This window comes from Apis florea, unplaced genomic scaffold (assembly GCF_048593485.1).
Source record: "Apis florea isolate Af1SG1 unplaced genomic scaffold, ASM4859348v1 contig_3034_pilon, whole genome shotgun sequence".
In the NCBI taxonomy this organism is placed as follows: domain Eukaryota; kingdom Metazoa; phylum Arthropoda; class Insecta; order Hymenoptera; family Apidae; genus Apis; species Apis florea.
This window is the reverse complement of record NW_028256693.1, coordinates 1,026,445-1,046,035: the sequence shown is the minus strand read 5'-3', so window position 1 is coordinate 1,046,035 and position 19,591 is coordinate 1,026,445. Positions and strand designations below refer to the sequence as shown.

The following is a 19,591-nucleotide window of genomic DNA, read 5'->3' as shown; positions in this document are numbered from 1 at the left end:
GAAATTTTCTTATTGTTATATACATGTGTATGTGTGTGTATATATGTGCGTGTGAAAATATATATGTAAAATTAATCGTTACTGCATATTTTTTTATATTTTATTGTATATATATAGAATAAAATCTCCATTATAAGTTACAAATAATATGAATAGTGGAGATAATGTCTGAATAAGTTAAATGTCTGTTTTTGGAACGAGGACAATCTTAATAGAAAGGTTATCAAACATATTTCTTTTTGGATGAAAACAAAAAAAAGAAAAATTAATATTTATGAAATTATATTTCATAAAAAATTTGTTATTAAATTCTTTTATTCGTATTTGTTTTGTATTTCATAAAATTTACATAACATAAAATTAACATAAATAATTATATTTAAGAAATAAATGCAATTAAAATTATTTAAATTCTTTTATAAAATCTTTTAACTTTAAAATATATTGTAGATTACTAGTTATGCATATTTAAACTAAGCACAAAAAACGTTTTATTTTGATAATTTATTTTCATATTAAAGAAACATAAAAATCCTTTGAACAGGATTCTTTTGTTTATATTATCAACACAATTTTTTAACCCTATAATATGCAATCAATAAATCGAATCATGAAATAATGAAAATATTTTGTTCTCTTAACAATATTTTTACTATATTGCTATAAATGTATATTATCATAAATTTAATACATAATAAATATCAATTTTATAAATAAAAATTTCCAATAACTTAAATAAATATCAATTAATAATTGGTTGAATTAATATACAATTCAAAAACAAAGAATTATATTAAAAATTTATTTTGTCTTGAGTAATGATACTATTGGAATTAAATCTTGTGTTAATAATGAAATATTTTAATTATAACACCAATAATTAATCATAACTTTCAATAACAAAACTTGGTATTTTCAACAAACATTTTTTTAAAATCAAATATAAATGAAATTCTATTTTTGAATACATTTATATATATGAAATGTTTTTTATTATAATACAATTTGTTATATTATATACAATTTACAAAATGCGTTTCTGTATTATATTTTTGCGTTTCTTTATTATATATATATATATATATATATATATATATATATATATATAATATTTCTATATTATATTTTCTTTGTATCATCAAAATTTCTATTAAAACAATTTATTAAAATTTTATTTTTCAGTATTTCAGTTTAAACTTCTTCATCCAAAAGGAACCTAATTTTTATCAATTTGAATTCGTCACTTTCGAAAAAATTCCATTGGAATCTTTCGTAAAATTTCATATTATCACGACAATATTAGACAAAAGTTATTTAGAATAAGATATAATAAAATATGATATAAAATGTAATAAACAAATTTAATTTATTATTTATATACAACAAATATAAAATAATTGCATATTAATCATATAAATAATTATATTAATTAGAAATAACAATTGAAGAAATATTTAATTTTTGACGAATTAACAAATGAATGAGTAAATGAACAAGAGATTAATAGTAAATGAATAAGAATCGGGCAATGATTAAAATAAATAATAAATAACATATGATTTTTACGAAAATTTATTCATGTAGTGTGCAGCAATGTTTTCGATTCGAGAAAATGGATTTATAAAAAGATCTTTATATGATTAAATAAATGTATGCATAAAAATAGTTACAAGAGAAAATGATTAAATCAATAATCGATTTTCTATTTATAACATGCAATTAATTATCTGCAGGATTTTTCCCTCAAAGTCCATGATCCTTATTAGTTTTATCGATTGCTATATCTCAATTTGAGGGGTATAGATGGAAGCAAGTAATTTGCATGATGAAATTGATATGCTCATTGAAGATACGAATCCCATGGTTCCGGTGATCCACATAATCATCGATTGTTTGAATTTCCTCATGGCATGTAATTTATAATGTATGTATATTATAAATACTATAAGATAAGATACGAATAAGATACGTATATGGATTTTCCCAAGAATGGATCATTTAGAAGAAGCTTTACTATTGGAATTGAATTTATTTTTTTTTTCAATATTGTCGAATCATTTTTTCGAGAAATAAATCCTTAAAATGTGCAATCATGTTACCGTAAATTTTACTATATGTCAATTGAACAAATAAGATATCATCATTCAATAAAAGATATAAGTATCTATGAATGAATAATTTTCTTGGAATCTATTTCTGGAATTTTAGTTGATAGTATACATTAATAATGATATATTAAAAATGAAAAGATTAATCAGTTGACTTTTACTGCATGATATTTTTATTAAAAAAAAAAAAGAATATGTATTTTTTTTAAATATTTGGTTCATAAATAAAATGATAGGTATTGCAAGAATTTATTATATTATATTAATATATTATAATATATATATTATATGCAAGAAAATATAAAAAGAATATTATTAAAATATCACGATAAAAAAATAATAATAGATATTCTTATTATTATATATAGAAAATATATATAGAAAATATATAGAAAAAAATAATAAAACAAAAAAATAAATATTATTATATGATTCTTTCTTATCTTAGAAATTATATAGAAAATACAATCATCACAATTGCGTGATTTCCTGCACAAAAGTTATATATATAAAATTATATTTTTAATTTTTAAAATATATATAATTATAAATATAACTATTTATATTATATTTTAATTTAATTCTTATAATTAATTCAGTTTTTCATAAAATGCAAGATATCAATTTTTATTTTTATTTAATTATACCTTTTTAACTTTTACCCTTTACTATAAAGGATGATTTTATTTTGAATAGAACAATTATTTTTATACTTATTTATGGTAAAATATTTAATTTTTTTTTCTATATATATTATCAATTTCGTTTCTTCAATTTTTTTAACGTCGTAGTAATTATTCATATCAAAATATTAATTCAAATTTAAACATTCGTATTTGATAATTTCTCAATAATTTTTCACTTTCAGGAAAGATCAAATAAATCAGTAATTTCAAAATCATATTCTCCATTTATTATTTCCATCAAAACAAAATATTCTTAAATCATGAAGAAATTTGGGAAATCCCAAAAGATAAATTTAATTCGAATCTCCTGATTATTGATAATCGTTATTATAATAGATATTTATATATAGATAATTTAGATCAACACATGTCTCTAAAATGATACCTGATGGTTTAACTTTACCTCACTATAATCTACGAAACTGTATTTATAAATATATGTACCACAACCTGGACGAGTAGAGCATGAGAAGGCGACAGAGACGAACCTAGTAAATACAACGGAATATAACGAAGGCCGATTCAATCAGTCGTGTCGTAGCTGTTGATCGATCCGCACGTCTCATATCACGATTCTTCTCGCCGGCGAGGACGAGATCTCTATAATTTTATCAAACGGCACGACATTTTATTCTCTTAAATATTTTATTCAATTCCGTTATATGTATATATGTATATTAATAATACTGACGAAATTGTGAAAAGAATCCATGTTGACGATTTAATTGTATGTAAATCGGTGAAGGCAACCGGTAATCGAGTACGAAGAAGAAAAGGACGTGACATTTAAAAGGAGCAAACGGATTTAGAAAACATTTGAAAAGGTATGTAAGAGGACAAAGATTTTGTTTAGAAGAGAGATATTTGAAAAAAGAGTTCTTTTCAAATTAAAATTTTAAAAAGAATATGGTATGACAAGTTTGAAACTTGAGATTTGTAAAGGAGTCATTTTATTATGAATATTAGATATATTTTTTCAAAGTTTTAAATCTAAATCGATTTTTTAGTTAGATCAAAACAAAAACTAAATTGATTAATTTATTATTATTTTATTAATTAATTTAGTTTCCTTTCAATGCTGAAATTAAGATCTTTTTATTTCCATTTTTTTCAAATAATTTGTTCATTAAAATTGCAAAAGTTTTTAGCTATTTACATAATATTTTATCCGAATTTAATGTTATATTAAAAAATTATACGAATATTTCGATTATTCATAATCAAAATATAAATATCTTTATCATAAATATTGTTAGCACCATAATTGATAATTATTGACGTCAAGAATTTTATCGATGATATTGGTTCATCAAATTTAAAAATCGATATTTCATATGCACAAAAATGTAATAAAATTATGTAAGCTATAATTCTTTGATAATTCTTTGATAATTCTTCATAAAAGTCTTTATTATATCTTGCTTTTCTTTAAGATCAAAGGATAATTTTATTTTTCTAGTACTTATAAACAAATTCTCAATCTGAAATTCAAAATCTGATATAATATAAAACACGTAAAATGATATTTACGAACTTTCTTTCCAAATTTTCAAGAAAATTTGCACATTCGTGATATGTAAAAATTGTTCTTAAATACGAACAGGTAGTCTGATATTTTTTTGTTCAATCATATTCTTTTACTTAAAAAATTTCTATTTAAAGATCAAGGCCATAAAATTTCTTTCTTTCTTATAATCCTTAAATAAGAATCATTACAATTAATAGATTAAAAATTTGCGCCAATTCATGTAATTATTTGAGAAATCATATCATCAAGAAATATGACAATAACTTAATAAACGGAAAAACAACAGTGACAATCGTAAATCGTTTCGAATGATGCTTTGAATCCGTCATCTATATTAAGCAAATTTCAAAAAGTTTTCCAAAATTTATAAAATTTTAATATTTATAGAATTTTATAGAACTGTGTTACAATAGTTTTCTATGATGAATTAACTGATGACAAATTCGTTTGAAACATAAGCTCATTCAAGGGCACTAAACTCGTAACAAAGATATGTAAGAGTAATTTAACTGTTTATTATTCTTAAACAATAACGATTATTCTCAGAATTATCTAATGGCGTCGAAGAATGATAGTCAATTGACGGTTATAATGGAATAAAAAATTTTCAACGTGTTATTTTTTTCTTTTTTTTTTTTATTTATTAAAATTTTCTGTTAATCAAAGTTTGATAACTATGTTCAGTTTCAACAATTTTTATTCGAATATTTTTAAATTATTTTTTTAAAAATTTAATTTACTTTAGAATTACAAAATTACATAGATATATGAACATTAAAGATTAATTTTTGTTTAAACTTATGATATACTAGAAGATATTATGATATAACTATATTACTATCATAAGAATCATATTGCATGCATATTTTAAAGAAGCTAGAAAATTCCATTGTTATTTGATAATTGACTTACTCATAATTAATAAACTAATTAATTAATTTTTGATTTTAATGATTTAATGATGTGGTTTCTTAGAAATTACCAATAATATATATATGTTACGTCTGTGTTTATTTTTGAGATGCCTACCATATATATATGGAAACTTGATAAGTTTTATATTCAAATCAATTATACAAATAACTGACGTATTTGCTTTAAACAAGATTTAACCTTAAGATAATTCTTGCTTACATAATATATTATACATTAATATAAGAAACAAAATGTAATTTGTGGTAGAAATCTTATTCTAGTTTATTGTGATATTAATGATATAACATTAGAATTATTAAACTTTGAAAGAGTTGTGATTTTAAATATTAAATATTTATGAGTTTTATTAAATCTTAAACTTTCATGAATTTTTATTTAAATTAGTTTGAGTAAAATTAATCAAGAAAAAAAACATTTATTGTTATCATGTGTTAATTCTAATATAAATAACATATAAATTCAATTCTAATGATATCAATAAATTAATCATATCATTATTAAACAGAAATTTTCATAAAGTGAAGTCGGTTAATTGAACTTTTAAGTAATTGAATTCAATTCATTTGTGATTATAATAATCTTTGAAAAGATAAACAATAAAATTATTATTTATCAAAAGTATCGATTATATATTCATTTATTCTTTCAATTAAAAAATTCAAACTCAATTAAATAATTTTATTCAGAAAATATATGGCATAATATGGCATACATATAGAAATAAAAAAAGATATAAAAATTATAATAATTAATCAATCGTAATGATTAAACTAATCATTATTCAATCAAAGATAATCTTGAATCCTGTTCGATACTATTAATACTTTTCAATACATTTATATATATTATATAATAGCCTTTCTAATATGCATAACGAGAATTGAATAATTATTGAGAGTCATCGAGCTCATGATTCTTGTCAAGATTCTACAGTTGTTTAGTTGGGAATTTATTGTAGAATTAGCTTCGTGGCCATTTGTGTATAATAAAAAGAGAAATCATTATTGTGAATATCGATCCTTCAAGATCGATTAGAATTACATGCAGATGCAGATTCAATTTTAAGATAAATACCTGTTTCCAGGAATGTAGATACTTGATAACGAAAGTTGAGATGTTTAAAATAGATTTAGAAATTTTAAAATTCTTTGATGATTGCTTGATTATTTCAACAAAAATGAAATATAAAAGATTTATATGATAATAAAATACTAACGTTATATAATTCTTTTTATTTTCATTTCTTTTTCAACATTAGCTATATAAGAATTGATTTGAATCGAAGTTATAATCTGTAGAATTTTAAGAAAGTTAGTTGAACATAACTTTAATTAAAAAGATAAGTTTTTAAAATATCAAATATTTTATCAATTTATTTTACGTATACACATATAATTTTACATCGCTTCAAATTATAGATGATTTGAAAATGAAAAAATAAATTAGCATGACTATATTGTTCTTTTTCAATTAATCTTATTTAAAGGAAAAAAATGATTTACAAATTTTTGAAACTTAACAAATTGTTGGGTTTTAGAAACCCAATTGTATGAGAAATTATTTATAGTTGAATTCTCAACATCTCTCTTTAAGTTAAGTTTTACTAGCAATCAAGTAGATTCATCTTTGATTATTTTATCTTTGATGTTTTAAATATTTTCCGCTTTTAAATGATTTCTTCCGGTTTATAAAGATTTACTGGTTAATTCAATTTTACGACGCATTGCATTTGTTATACGTTTTATATTCTTATAAACAATCTATTAACATGATGTCACGTGTCAGTGTGCATTCTCATTCATCATGACTTCGGATAATATCAATGGGTTTTCCCGATCGATACACGACACACTTCCACGAGATTATTATGCGAACGTAGAAAAGTATTTTAATGTAATAAAATCATCGAATACATTGTTGATACTTAACTGCTCGTGTGAAACAGGAATGTGTTAATGTTCTTATTCATGGTTGAGGAACAATGAAAGAATTGTTTTTAAGACAATGAGCTTGACTCGATGTTAGCATCATTGTTTTTATATTTCGTATAATAATGAGAATAGTTATAGACGTTGTTAATCACAATTATTCTTACATCTTGGAATTTTTCGATTAAAATTATATATATATGTATATATAGACAAGGGGAATATAAGTAACAGAATGAACTCTCATTGGATGAGATTTCTTATTCTATGTATTCAATAATTTTTATGATAAATTGTACGTAATCAATAATTTTGAAAGAATAACTTTTACTATAATACTTTTAATAATATTAAAAATATATTTTTCAATAAAATATTTTCTCAAAAAAAAAAAGAGATATTCTTTATTTATTTTTGGAAAATAAATATTTTTTAAGAAAAATTTATTTCCTATTTAAAAACGGATAATTTCGATTAGTGATCTATCATTGTAGAATTAAAATTCAAGTATAGAAATAATATCGTGAAAAGAATAAAAAAAAAAAATAAAATATATAAATAGAAAATATTTATAGAAATGTTACATTGCAATAGAATAATAATGCAGTAGAATTATGAATCAACAAACAAACAGCAATACATCGTTATAAGAACCTGATTAATTAAAAATTGATAATTGAGATTACAACAGGCAGTTATTTTTATCAACTATTTTTTTTTTATTATAAATATATATATATCCATTTCTGAAGTTAATGTATAAAATTGTATATATAAAATATTTCTTTTGATCTTCATTATTTTTTCAACAAACATCTTGGAACAGATAAATAATGCATATATTCTTGAAGTTTAAATATATTTTATAGAAATAAATGACTTAACTAAAATTAATAATATTCTAATATAAACTAGTATAATAATATAATATTCAAATAACATGATCTTTATTTTCATGCATATATTTTTACATGCAAGAAAAAAAATAAATAATATAACATTAAACAAGTTTCATAACATGAAAGAATTATTAATATTTATAATTTATAGATTATAAATGTGTTATTTTATTCATTGAAGATTTTATTCATTAAAGAGAAATTAAATAAGTATATTTTTTTATTTTATTAGTTATTTGATAAATATCATTATTAATTTTGAAGAAAAGAGAAAAAGAGGTTAAAATCCTTACAGGTTACATATTATTTTATTATTTTATTAATTCAGATTGTATTTCATGTTAAGAAAGAAAAATTATTAAAGTCTTGATTACGATACGATTTTTCGAAAATTAATAATATGTTCAATAATTAATAAACAACAAATTATAATTTCTCTATTGAGATGATTCCATAACCTCAATATATTATTAATATTATATTACAATAATATTTATGTTAATATTACATTAAAATATATTGTTATTATTACATTATATTATTGTTCTTAGATATATACAAAATATTTTTTAATATTACATATCAATTGAAGAATAAAATGAATTATTCCTTTCTGATCTTAGTAAATTCCTTTAAAAAAAAATTAATATATTGAAATAAATATATAAAACAAGCAGAAATTCAACAGCTTTATTTTTTATTATATTTTTTCTCATTGTATTTATTGAACTTTAATATTAATTATTTCAATTCTAAATTATTGTTTGATGTTATTCTATAATTGCAAAAAAAAAACAGTCTATATTTAAAATCGATATGATCAAGAAACGAATGTACATAATGATAATGGTACCTCCATAAATGGCAAACATATGATTTTGTATCTAGAATTCACATCAGTCCATTACCTTCACTCAACAAAGAAACGATCATTTCGGAATAATTTGTTCAATTCTATTTTGTTAATATTTAATTAGAGAAAAATTGAATTTCTATATTAATTTTTCTTTTATAAAAATATATTCTCATAATTTTATTGATGAAAATAAGATCAAATATAAGATCAAATATAAGATTAAATATAAATATATATAGTTAAAATAATTTTCAATTGATAATAATTTTATGAGTTTATATTTCGCTATATATATTCTTTTTTGTTATTCTTTCTCATTCATATCAATCGAATGTATGTTTTTTTTCTTGTCATCGGATTAAAAATGTCAATAAAACTTAAAAGTTAATGCTTGAGTTATAGCCATAAAATTCGATTGCTTCATTGCTTCATTAAGAATCATATTAACTTTCTGTAATTGGCAAAAACTGCTATTGAGTTTTTATCATTTATGATGTTTCTGACTTAAAAAAGATAAAATTTCTAACTGCTTTCAGAAAACAATATTTATACAGCTTTTTGTTAATACTGTGAGAAAATTAAATTGATTGAAACTTACAATTATAAAGTTATGCGAAAAAAAATTGAAATATTGACTTTTGCAACTATTTATATTAGAAATATTAATAGAATTATAAAGTTATGAAATTGCTCGAGATAAAATGATTTTCAAAGGAATACAGTACAAACAATTTTAGAATTTTCCTTTGGAGAGAATTTCGTCATTCATCTTAACAGCTGCGAATTAATTAGTTTTAATGATAAAAATTTCTATTTTAATCTTTTTATCAATGCTTAGTATTTGTCTTGTTATATTAAATTTTTATCAAATAGTGAAATAACAAATAGAATTAATGATTCAATGTCAAATTATATTAAATATATATGATATTGTTGAAAACTTAAATAAAAAAATGATTTTATAATGCTGCAATTAATAAGATCTAATTTTCATTAATTAAATAATTACATACTTATTGATCAATATTCATATTTTTTGCAGCAATGGTGACTACATTGATATTCTTAAGCCTTATGACCAGTGCTTTTGGTCAATTGATCTATCCTGATGAATATAATCGGCTCAGAAATTTATCAACTATTCCTCCGAATCTGTATTCAAATATTGCAAGTTCTGCGATTAAAGGTAATCCTACAAATTCACAACCACCAATGATTTCGTTACAATCTATGATACCCGATGAATTGCAAAATGCAACAATGTATCCTGTTCAGATGGAGAACACGCTGCAAGGCTGGAGCGATCATGTAAGTAGAAAGATATTTTAAAATATTCAATGAAAAGTTTTAATATTTCTTTGATGGAAGTTTTAAGAAATAAATGTAATCATATGAGTCACAAAAAAAAAAATAAAAATATTTAAGTTTACACATTGTGAAATATTCTTGAGATATTCATGATAGATAAAAGACAGCATCAGTGATGCAAGCTATTCATTAAAAACAACTTGTTGAATAGTGACCTTAAAATTTCATAATTTAATGAGTTAATATTTCAATAATAATATTCATAATGAATTTTTTTCCGTTACTTCATATGATATAATACATATAAAGTTTTGAAATGTTTGAAAATACATACAAACTGAATTTCAACAAAAAATTGCAGATCTATGATATTCTATACAATAAGAATCAAGAAAATTCATTTAGAAATATAAGTATTGATATTAGGTATTTTATTCTCTGCTGATTTTTTTGTTGTTTTTATTTACAATATATGATTTTCAAGCAAATTTACAAATAAAATTTATATAAAATATTATTAAAAAATATTTTATATGTATTAATATTTTTTCAAAAATATTTGATAATTTATCAATCAATATTGAACAATATTTAATATAATTGATGATTAACGATTAAGATTGTATTCAATCAATCGAATCAAGATTTTTATTTGATATAATATTAACTTATTATTATAATTATATTATATGTATAATAAATTATATATATTAATTATAATTTATTTGATGTAATAATTGGAAGATATATATATATAAACCATTGATTATTAAAATACTTTTTATCAGAAATTAATTAAATTAAAGTATATCATAAAAATAATAAATAAAAATAATTTCAGGTAAACAATATTATTGTTAATGGAGTATTAAAATTTGCCTTGGACGTAGAACGACAGATTTATAGAACTCGAGACATGTCTTTAATGGGTCAACAAGATAATATAATTTTCTCGCCGATCAGCCTCACAGTGACATTAGCGATTGTTTTTGCGGGTTCTGCTGGCAGAACTTTCAACGAAGTGTCTAGAGTACTTGGACTCGAAAGTGGTATTGATATCTCACAAAACTCTGAGATTGTTCATCAGATGTTTGGCCTATTGTTGACGAAACTCCACACCAAGATAGATGGATCTCCTAGACCACGTGTAGATTTTGCTACAGCCTCATATGTCCAGGTAAAGATTTTCTTTCACGAGCAAATTGAACATTTTTATTTTAAGTAAAACGAACATATATTATGGATAATTTTAATTTAGGATGGATTTCCAATATTGCCACAATTCAAAGCACTGAGCAAGAATGTTTATGAAAATGAGTTAATCAACGTAGACTTCACAAGAAAAGGAAAAGCGGCAATGGATATAATAAATACATGGGTAAATCAGAAGACGATGGGAAAAATTTCAAAAATTTTGGATGATGTGCCTAGTCCAAACACTATGATGATTCTTTTGTCGGCGCTTTATTTCAATGGTGAATGGAATCAACACTTCTTAACAGGATTTACAAAAAGGTATATTCTTTTTATTAAAAAATTTATAAAATATATATATCTAAAGTCATTTTAATAATTATCTTTTTAATAATTATTTGTTGATGTTTAATAATTGCTATGATTATAAAATTGCGATGTATCAATATTGTACAATTAATTGTTTAATTAGGACACTATTTTACGTTGAGCCAAATGAATCAATTCTAGTAGACATGATGTACAATGCAGGCACTTTTCCTTTTTATGAAGATAAACAATTGGGAATAAAAATTCTTGGTCTTCCATATAAAGGTCACGAAGTAAGTATTTTATAAATGTAACAGATATTTGTAATGTATTTTCATTTAATATATTTTATTTAAATTTAAGAAATAAAATTAATCTAATTATAAATAAAATTAATTCTAAATATTATAATTAAAGATATGATTTTTATAAATCATTGAAATTTTGTCAAATCATTCTGCAATATCTTTTGCAGATTTCAATGTATATTCTTCTTCCGAAAAATCCAGGTGCGAAAGCTCTTCGAGAATTTCAAAATAAACTAACAGTTGACATCATTGAAAATTTAGTTAAGAATATGAAAAATGAAACTTGTATCATTGGTATGCCACGAATGAAGCTGAGCAGCACATTGCATTTAGAACCTATACTTGCTGCGTTAGGCGTGAAGTCTTTATTTGATCCTGAATTAGCGGATTTGAGTCTCATATCTCAAGGCAAGAGTAAAAACAACCAAAATGAAATATTATCAAGAAGTAATAGAACGAATGCACGTCAACAGAATTACGAAGATATTTCTTCTCGTATTTCAATTCAAGATAAAAGGGTAAATAGTCGCATGATGAAAAGAAATTCCTTCGTATACGAGGATAAGATTCGTGGCTATTCTGTGGAACAATGGACAAATGGGTTTTCCATTAGAAAAATTCGCAATGTTCGTGACGTCAAAGAGAAAAAAGATAGAAATTTGTATAGAACGGAAGAGAGAACCGCAGAAAATAACGATCATGCAAAAGTTGTAAATCTTGAAGAAAATAAATATCGCTTCCAGGAAAATAAACAAACAAGAAGAAACAGAAGACAGAGTAGACCGATCAATCAGGACTTTTTAAATTATGTAAAGCAAAAAAATTTTCCTTCATTTGGATTGGACGATCTGAGGAATAGTGGCAATTTAGTGAATCCTCATCTCTTCGCTTCTAAAGTTCTTCAAAAAGTGGAGATTGATATTACGGAAAAGGGTACCGAGGCCGCAGTCGTGACTAGCATTGTGCTAGAGCGTGATGGAAATCAGAAGAGGCTCATGGCAAATCGACCATTCATCTTTTTCATCAGGCATGATCCAACAAGACTCGTATTCTTTTGGGGCACGTTAAATGTTCCCGCTCCGAACTACCAGAACACGTAATCTGAAACAAGAATATTTTTTAGTGACGATAAAGATGATTACCGAAAGTAATCATATTGAATAATTATTAACTTTCTTTTATACCATTTTTTTTTATATTTATTTATCTCAGATTATCCTCAAAGCTCGCGTTTCTTTTTCTGGCGTCTCTTTTACTGCTAGTCATGCGGGAAATTATCATTTTTGAACGAATAATTGTATTTTGTACAAAGATTATAAAAAATCAGCTTGTTTGAAGGACTCTTTTATTTGAATGTGATGAGAAGTTACAAATACTTGCACATGATTTATTTATATAATTCTTCTTTTATTCTTTTATAGATATTGTGCGTGTAATTATGAAATATGCAAGTTGCAATAATTTTATAGATGATAAATCTGCATTTCCTATTGGAACAGTATTTTTTCAGAATTTAATATGATATTTTATTCTTAAGTGCAATATAACATTAAGTTGGATTGCATTTTTATACATTGTCTTATTTATTTAATGATTTCATATAGTCACAATGAATAAATGTTTTTTTTTAATTATAAAAATTAATTAATGCATAAACAATGATAAAAATATTTTGGGATATATTTTAAATGATTTCAAATCATTTTTTTAAATCTATTTTTTCTTTAGACAATGAATATAGATATTTTTTAACGAAAACTTTTCTTTCTACGATATAAAAAAATCCACTCTATATAGATGTTTTTTTGTTTTATTTAAAATATTTTACAATATAATACAAGATCATACTTAAAATTTAACATAAATCAAAAAAAATCAAAATCTTTTTTTTGGACGGCTGTACCGTAATTTATAACACATTTTAATATATTTTATAAGATATGTAATATTTTCAAATAATTTTACAAATTTTATCATTTGTAATTTTTTTTTTAATTTCAAGATATACGTAAATACAACCATCTTCAATAACTTTCTTTGACAGATTTATACGTACGATTTATAATATATAATATAATTTTTTCTTTAAAGTTTTATGAATGAAAGACGATATTGCATTCGATATTTATCATTTTATGACAATAATCGATCGCAAAAATATTTATTCTGCATTTAATCAACTATAAACTTCTTTAATTCCTTATTTTTTTAAATACTAGCAAAACAAATAGATTTGTAGTCAAGATCAAATTATTTATAGAGAAACATTACATTATTATAATGATTGCTCTCATGAAAAAATTTTAAATTTGAACGTCACACACAAAAAGATGACAGTAAATAGTTAAAATGATCTTTCATTTCATGTTATTTCATGACGAAATAAATCATTTCATAAATAATCAATCCATAAATAAATTCCATAATAATGAAACGAAGATATGATTATAATCACAATAATAAAATAATAGTAGAAATTTTAAGATTTCTTTTCTTCACAACAAAACTAATGCACCTAAAGCAAAAGTATTTAAGTTATAAACAAATAATTGTCATTTAATATTGTTCATGTTTGCTGCTTCATTTGTTATCCTATTCTTAATAATATACAATTTTTTTAAACAGAAAAAAATTTACAAAAAATTGTTAAAAATATCTCGTATTTGTTTTTCTTATAAAAAATGTCTCTACTTTAAAAGATTAAATTCGAAAACAAAAAGAATTTTCCTTATTTGTTTTATAACAAATATGTATAATTTATGATACTTATGCTAGGCGCATGATGTAATAACATCTAGTAATTCAAGTAATTAAATTTCTTTATATCTTCGTAAACGTTTTGCACATTCTAATACTTTTTTATAAATAAAATTTTATTTAATTTACTGCATACTGTTCTGTTGACCTATTAGTGGAAATATTTGTGTTATTTTGCCAATTCCCTTAGTACGACCTTCTCGTAGTAGTAATCGCATACCGACATGCAAATATTCTGGATGGTTAACAAACCTAAATAGCACAGACGCTGTATCGTTTGTCTGTAAACCTCTGTCCTTCGCGTCCATTATTCCTTTTATAATACATGTTTGTCTTACATTTCCTACATGCACAGTTGTTTGAAAACCAGAAAATATTGCAGTCGCATGATATACTATTAATACAGTTGCCTAAAAGATATTTATAAAAATTGTGTAAAATTGTTAGTTAATTATTTATTTAAATTTTACATACATTTTATATGAGATATTAATATATTGGATATACCTGAAAAAAAAGTGTCGCATGAGGCTGATCCCATACTGATATCAAAACCATTCCAGGTCGTAGATGAGGTAAAGGGGGACTTCGATTTGTTGACGGTGCTAATGTTAAACTAGCGCTTTGCGATGCTCTTACTAGACAACATGGAGCTTTATTACGATGTAAACTAACGACCTTAACGGGACTAAATTCGCCATCTGGTAAAGGGCCCACTAATAATCGAGTTCCAAGAGCAATTGCTCCTTTCACGAGTAATCCTCCCAAAACAGGTTCATTCAAACCTGCTACTCTATTTGGAATGAAATAATTTATAGTTTATATAGTTATTAAATATAATCTAATGATATTTTTAGAAAAAAGTACCTGAAAGTTTCATCAATTTGAAATAAACACGATTCAGAATCTGAATCTGCAGAATTTACATTATATGATGACAAATTTTTTATAAAATTTGTTAAATCTTCCAAACCTTCTCCAGTAACACAACTTACATTAAACACAGGTATTATATCTGATTCAAAATCCCACGACATTTGACTATTATTATACATTATTAATTGCTTTGAATATCCTTGTGCGTTAATAGCATTCTCTAACTGATTTATCGTTTCGGGTGTACTACAAAAACCAAGGTCAATCTTGTTTACAACTATAAAAAATGGAAGTCTCAATGTAAGGCATAATGCCATATGTTCTTGCGACGCTTCATTCATAGGTGGTGCTACAACTAACATTACGTGATGAGGTGAATATCCTGAAAAGAAAATCAATCACTATTTTATTAGCTTAAACTAAACAAATTATTGAAATAATCCGAATTACTATACCTGTAAGACCGAGTACCGTTGTTCTTAAATATTTGCGATGACCAGCTAAATCTATAAATGTAACAACTTTCGACGCATGCTCGCATATTTCTTCTGCTGTTGCCATTTCTGCGTAATTTAAAACGTGTCCTTCATTATCAAATCCTATAATTTCATGTGATATTGATGATGTACGGCCTGTTTTTATCTCATGAAGGTGACGCAACATATTTAGCCTTGCTCTTCCTCTACCATTATCTAATTCACCCTGGGTTAATACACCTATATACATTTTTTGGATATTAAAATTTATGTTTCATTTAAAATTTTATTAACTAAACAAACAATGAATTTAGCAGAGTAAATTCTAAGTATATTTCTCTACCTTAAATGTCCTCTGCTAATCCTCTCACCTAAGAGAGTTGATTTTCCAGCATCCTGTGCACCAGTAACAGCAAGTCTCAAATCAACAATACTATCTTGATCTTCCCTATCTCCTTTTCTTAATTTTTTTACTAAAACTTCTGCTATCTGTCTTTCATCTTTGTTGTTACTGCATGTGGACATATTTTTATTTTTAGAATTGGCAAGTCTTTGACGTAGTATACGTGTTGTAGCACCTAATCTAGCTGCCATATCATTTAAAGTTTTCAATGATGCCTTCATATCTTCTTTTGTTAAACCTGTTAATTTTCCATTATCTTCAACACCTAATAATATGAATTAAATAATTAAAATATAATAACTAATAATTAGATAGAAGATATTTAATTAATTAATTAAAAATCAAAATAACTTTATACCAATTTGATATATAGCTTCTCCATGACCTTCTCTAAGACGCCATTTCATTTGTGTTACAAGATGTTCAAATCGTTGACTAGATGGATTTATGAGTTTTAGTTTATATTCAATATTACCCTGTTCAGGTTCTGGTGGTAGCCTTTCCTCTTGATCATCATCACTACTTAAATTTTCACAATCTGATATTCGATTTATTTCATTTTCTGAGTTATTCCAAATATTTTTCCGAGTATTCTTATCGTTATCTGGATCAAACAATTCGAAAAATGACTCCATATCTGCAAGAGATGAGAGACAATAAAATTTATGTCAAAACAGTTTAATAAATTTCAATGATTTTTATTCAATATTAAGGAATTAAAATTATTAATAATTTATTATTTAATCAATAAATTAAAATTTAAATTATTAATGATCATAAAATTCTTTTGCTATTGTGACCAATAATCTTAAATAAAATCTAGTTCATTATTACTTCATAAATTATAAGTTGCATCATATGACATTGCATCATATATAAATATCTTAAATCATATGTATTATATGTATAAAGTATAATCATATGTATCATATATATAAAGTATAATATTACAGCAATCAATATCCATATATATATTATATTATATTATTCTTAGATTAATATTAATATAACAAAAATTATTTTAATATTAAAACAATAAAAAATATGAGAGTAATATTTAAAATTTTTAAATAAATTTATAAAATCCAGAATTAATTATTTTAATTATTTACAAAATTTTATTTTGAAAATTTTAAGTTTTATATTGCATCAAGAGAAATATTATTGAGATATAAGATAGAATAATATAAAATTAGAATATATTTAGACAAGATTTTTATAATAGAATAAACATTAAAAAAAATAATCATATTAAATATTTATTTTCTTATATCATATTTATTTTATTTGAAAAATTATATTATTCCCATAAATAATATTTATATTATTAAATTAAGTAAATTATGAAATAAATATCTTTTCTCGTTTTTATTTTAAATTAATACATTCATAGAGATTTCAAGGTTCAGTATACTTGAAATACGTATATTTAGAAGAACAATTTATAAGACATTTAAACGCGCCAAATCAATGTATCATACAGCGCTATAACAGCTGTACATATATATAATACAACTAAAACGAAAACAAAACAGTATGCAAACAAGCGTTCGTAACTGAGTGTGAGAATGTATGTGTGGGTAGTAGTTAATTTAGCATGATTACATCTGCTAAATTAATAATAAAATTACAAAATTAAAAAATTATATTGTATAGGATAAAATATATTGCAAAATTGAAAATGATATCTATATGATGAAATGTCATGAGTTAGCTACGCATTTATAATGATTCACCGAGAAATCACTTAAAACTTACTGCATTTTACAGATAGTTGCTTTCTCTTTACAGACGTGTATTCCCGAAATCGAAATTACGTTTGACACCTACTCTAACGTTGAATAACACATGCGAACCTCTCACTTTCCCTTCTGTTTTTTTCACCACTTGACCGAATATGATTGAATCAAGATCTGCTTGCGTTACCAACTATACCAATCCATTCTTATACACTCAAACATAAAGGAGGTATAAAATAGATTTACAACCTTATGAAATTTCTGTATCATGTTCTGAAATACCGATTGTACAAAAATTAGATTGTTTGATATATTACTATTTAGTATTGAATGTAAGAATTATATTCAATTCAATATTCAATTCAATTACAAAACAGTAATAAAGTTAACATTAAAAATAATTTTTTAAAAATAGTCTTTTTAAAATTATTATTCTCATGCATTATAAATCAATAAAATAAAACAGATATAGAGTCGTTTTTTATAAATTTTGCAAAAAAAATATAGACAAGAACAAATAGTGAGAGAAGAACAAAGATAGCATAAAAAGTTAGAGAAGGAATTGAAATTAGCATCAACAGGATTAAAAACACTTTCTAAAAATACTCAAAAGATGACGTTAATCTTAAATTCTTACTTTATTTTTTCTATTATTGAAGAAATGTCTTTGGATTTAAGAAATGATGTTAATGACAGTTAATTTTTATCTTTCTATATTCTTTTCCTATTATATATTTTCGTTATCTATATTTTATTTAAAAATGGTAGTGATTCCAATTTTTAACCTATCTCTATCCTTTTTTCACTATTTGTTCTCTTTGTCTATACTTGCTTCTTTGCAAAATTAATGTGTTCAAAAGATGGCTTCGATATCTAATTGATGAACTTTATTGTCTTTTTTCCTTAATCTATTGACTAAAAATTTTAATATTTTAAGCGAAATTGTATATTGTAATAGATAGATATTCTGATACAAATTTGACAATTCAGCCACAAATGTGAAATTGGTTTTAGAATCTTTTCAGTAACTATATTTTCAAAATAAAAGAACATGTTCAAGTCGCTATTCATTTATCATTTCATATAATGGAAAAAAAAATAAATGAATCAGTAATGTTAAAAATGATATTAAAATGATAGAGTCCTAAAGCTCCGAAATATGGGATAAAAAAAATATATTGAATAGTTAGATCTATTTTGTACCTTATCTGTGGTTTTATCATATTTGAAAGAGTTAATTCAAATTGAATGTCCTTTGAAGATGACGCTGCGAACATCTT

The 19,591-nt window shown here is 23.3% G+C and overlaps 2 protein-coding genes and 1 long non-coding RNA gene across 9 annotated transcripts; 2 read left to right on the top strand and 1 right to left on the bottom strand.

The window, feature by feature from the left end:
* The first annotated feature begins 21 nt into the window (after positions 1-21).
* LOC116413930 (uncharacterized) lies at positions 22-3,009 on the top strand. The gene is made up of 5 exons (XR_004224348.2): positions 22-219; positions 1,183-1,348; positions 1,434-1,650; positions 1,734-1,924; positions 2,977-3,009. It is a non-coding gene; the product is annotated as an uncharacterized LOC116413930 (long non-coding RNA).
* Positions 3,010-3,144: 135 nt separating this feature from the next.
* LOC100863842 (iris) lies at positions 3,145-14,091 on the top strand. Of its 2 annotated transcripts, XM_086907944.1 has the most exons (7): positions 3,481-3,618; positions 9,984-10,127; positions 10,217-10,249; positions 11,091-11,426; positions 11,508-11,764; positions 11,916-12,045; positions 12,228-14,091. In XM_086907944.1, exons 2-7 carry the CDS (start codon positions 10,050-10,052, stop codon positions 13,158-13,160), a joined length of 1,767 nt encoding a protein of 588 aa, XP_086764070.1. In that variant the 5' UTR covers positions 3,481-3,618; positions 9,984-10,049; the 3' UTR covers positions 13,161-14,091. The 2 variants fall into 2 exon arrangements, with proteins under 2 accessions (XP_003691497.3, XP_086764070.1); XM_003691449.4 differs by having other exon boundaries at positions 3,145-3,618; positions 9,984-10,249.
* On the bottom strand, positions 12,803-19,587 carry LOC100863720 (GTP-binding protein 2). Of its 6 annotated transcripts, none has more exons than XM_086907947.1 (9): positions 18,949-19,354; positions 18,331-18,584; positions 16,931-17,209; positions 16,541-16,837; positions 16,149-16,409; positions 15,685-16,075; positions 15,325-15,610; positions 15,070-15,227; positions 12,803-13,161 (listed from the first exon to the last, which is right to left on the bottom strand). In XM_086907947.1, exons 3-9 carry the CDS (start codon positions 17,205-17,207, stop codon positions 13,125-13,127), a joined length of 1,707 nt encoding a protein of 568 aa, XP_086764073.1. In that variant the 5' UTR covers positions 17,208-17,209; positions 18,331-18,584; positions 18,949-19,354; the 3' UTR covers positions 12,803-13,124. The 6 variants fall into 6 exon arrangements, with proteins under 6 accessions (XP_086764073.1, XP_086764072.1, XP_086764074.1 ...); XM_086907946.1 differs by lacking the exon at positions 12,803-13,161 and adding an exon at positions 13,416-13,547; XM_086907948.1 differs by lacking the exon at positions 12,803-13,161 and adding an exon at positions 13,855-14,965.
* Positions 19,588-19,591: the final 4 nt, after the last annotated feature.

What these genes read in the sequence shown, in the direction of transcription:
- LOC100863842 (XM_003691449.4), top strand. Translation starts at nt 9,986, where the DNA reads ATGGTGACTACATTGATATTCTTAAGCCTTATGACCAGTGCTTTTGGT. An exon ending in CTACAGCCTCATATGTCCAG is followed by an intron (nt 11,427 to 11,507) that starts GTAAAGATTTTC and finishes ATTTTAATTTAG; the next exon opens with GATGGATTTCCAATATTGCC. An exon ending in TTCCATATAAAGGTCACGAA is followed by an intron (nt 12,046 to 12,227) that starts GTAAGTATTTTA and finishes TATCTTTTGCAG; the next exon opens with ATTTCAATGTATATTCTTCT.
- LOC100863720 (XM_086907945.1), bottom strand. Translation starts at nt 17,207, where the DNA reads ATGGAGTCATTTTTCGAATTGTTTGATCCAGATAACGATAAGAATACT. An exon ending in AGAAGCTATATATCAAATTG is followed by an intron (nt 16,838 to 16,930) that starts GTATAAAGTTAT and finishes TCATATTATTAG; the next exon opens with GTGTTGAAGATAATGGAAAA. An exon ending in TGGAAAATCAACTCTCTTAG is followed by an intron (nt 16,410 to 16,540) that starts GTGAGAGGATTA and finishes AAATGTATATAG; the next exon opens with GTGTATTAACCCAGGGTGAA.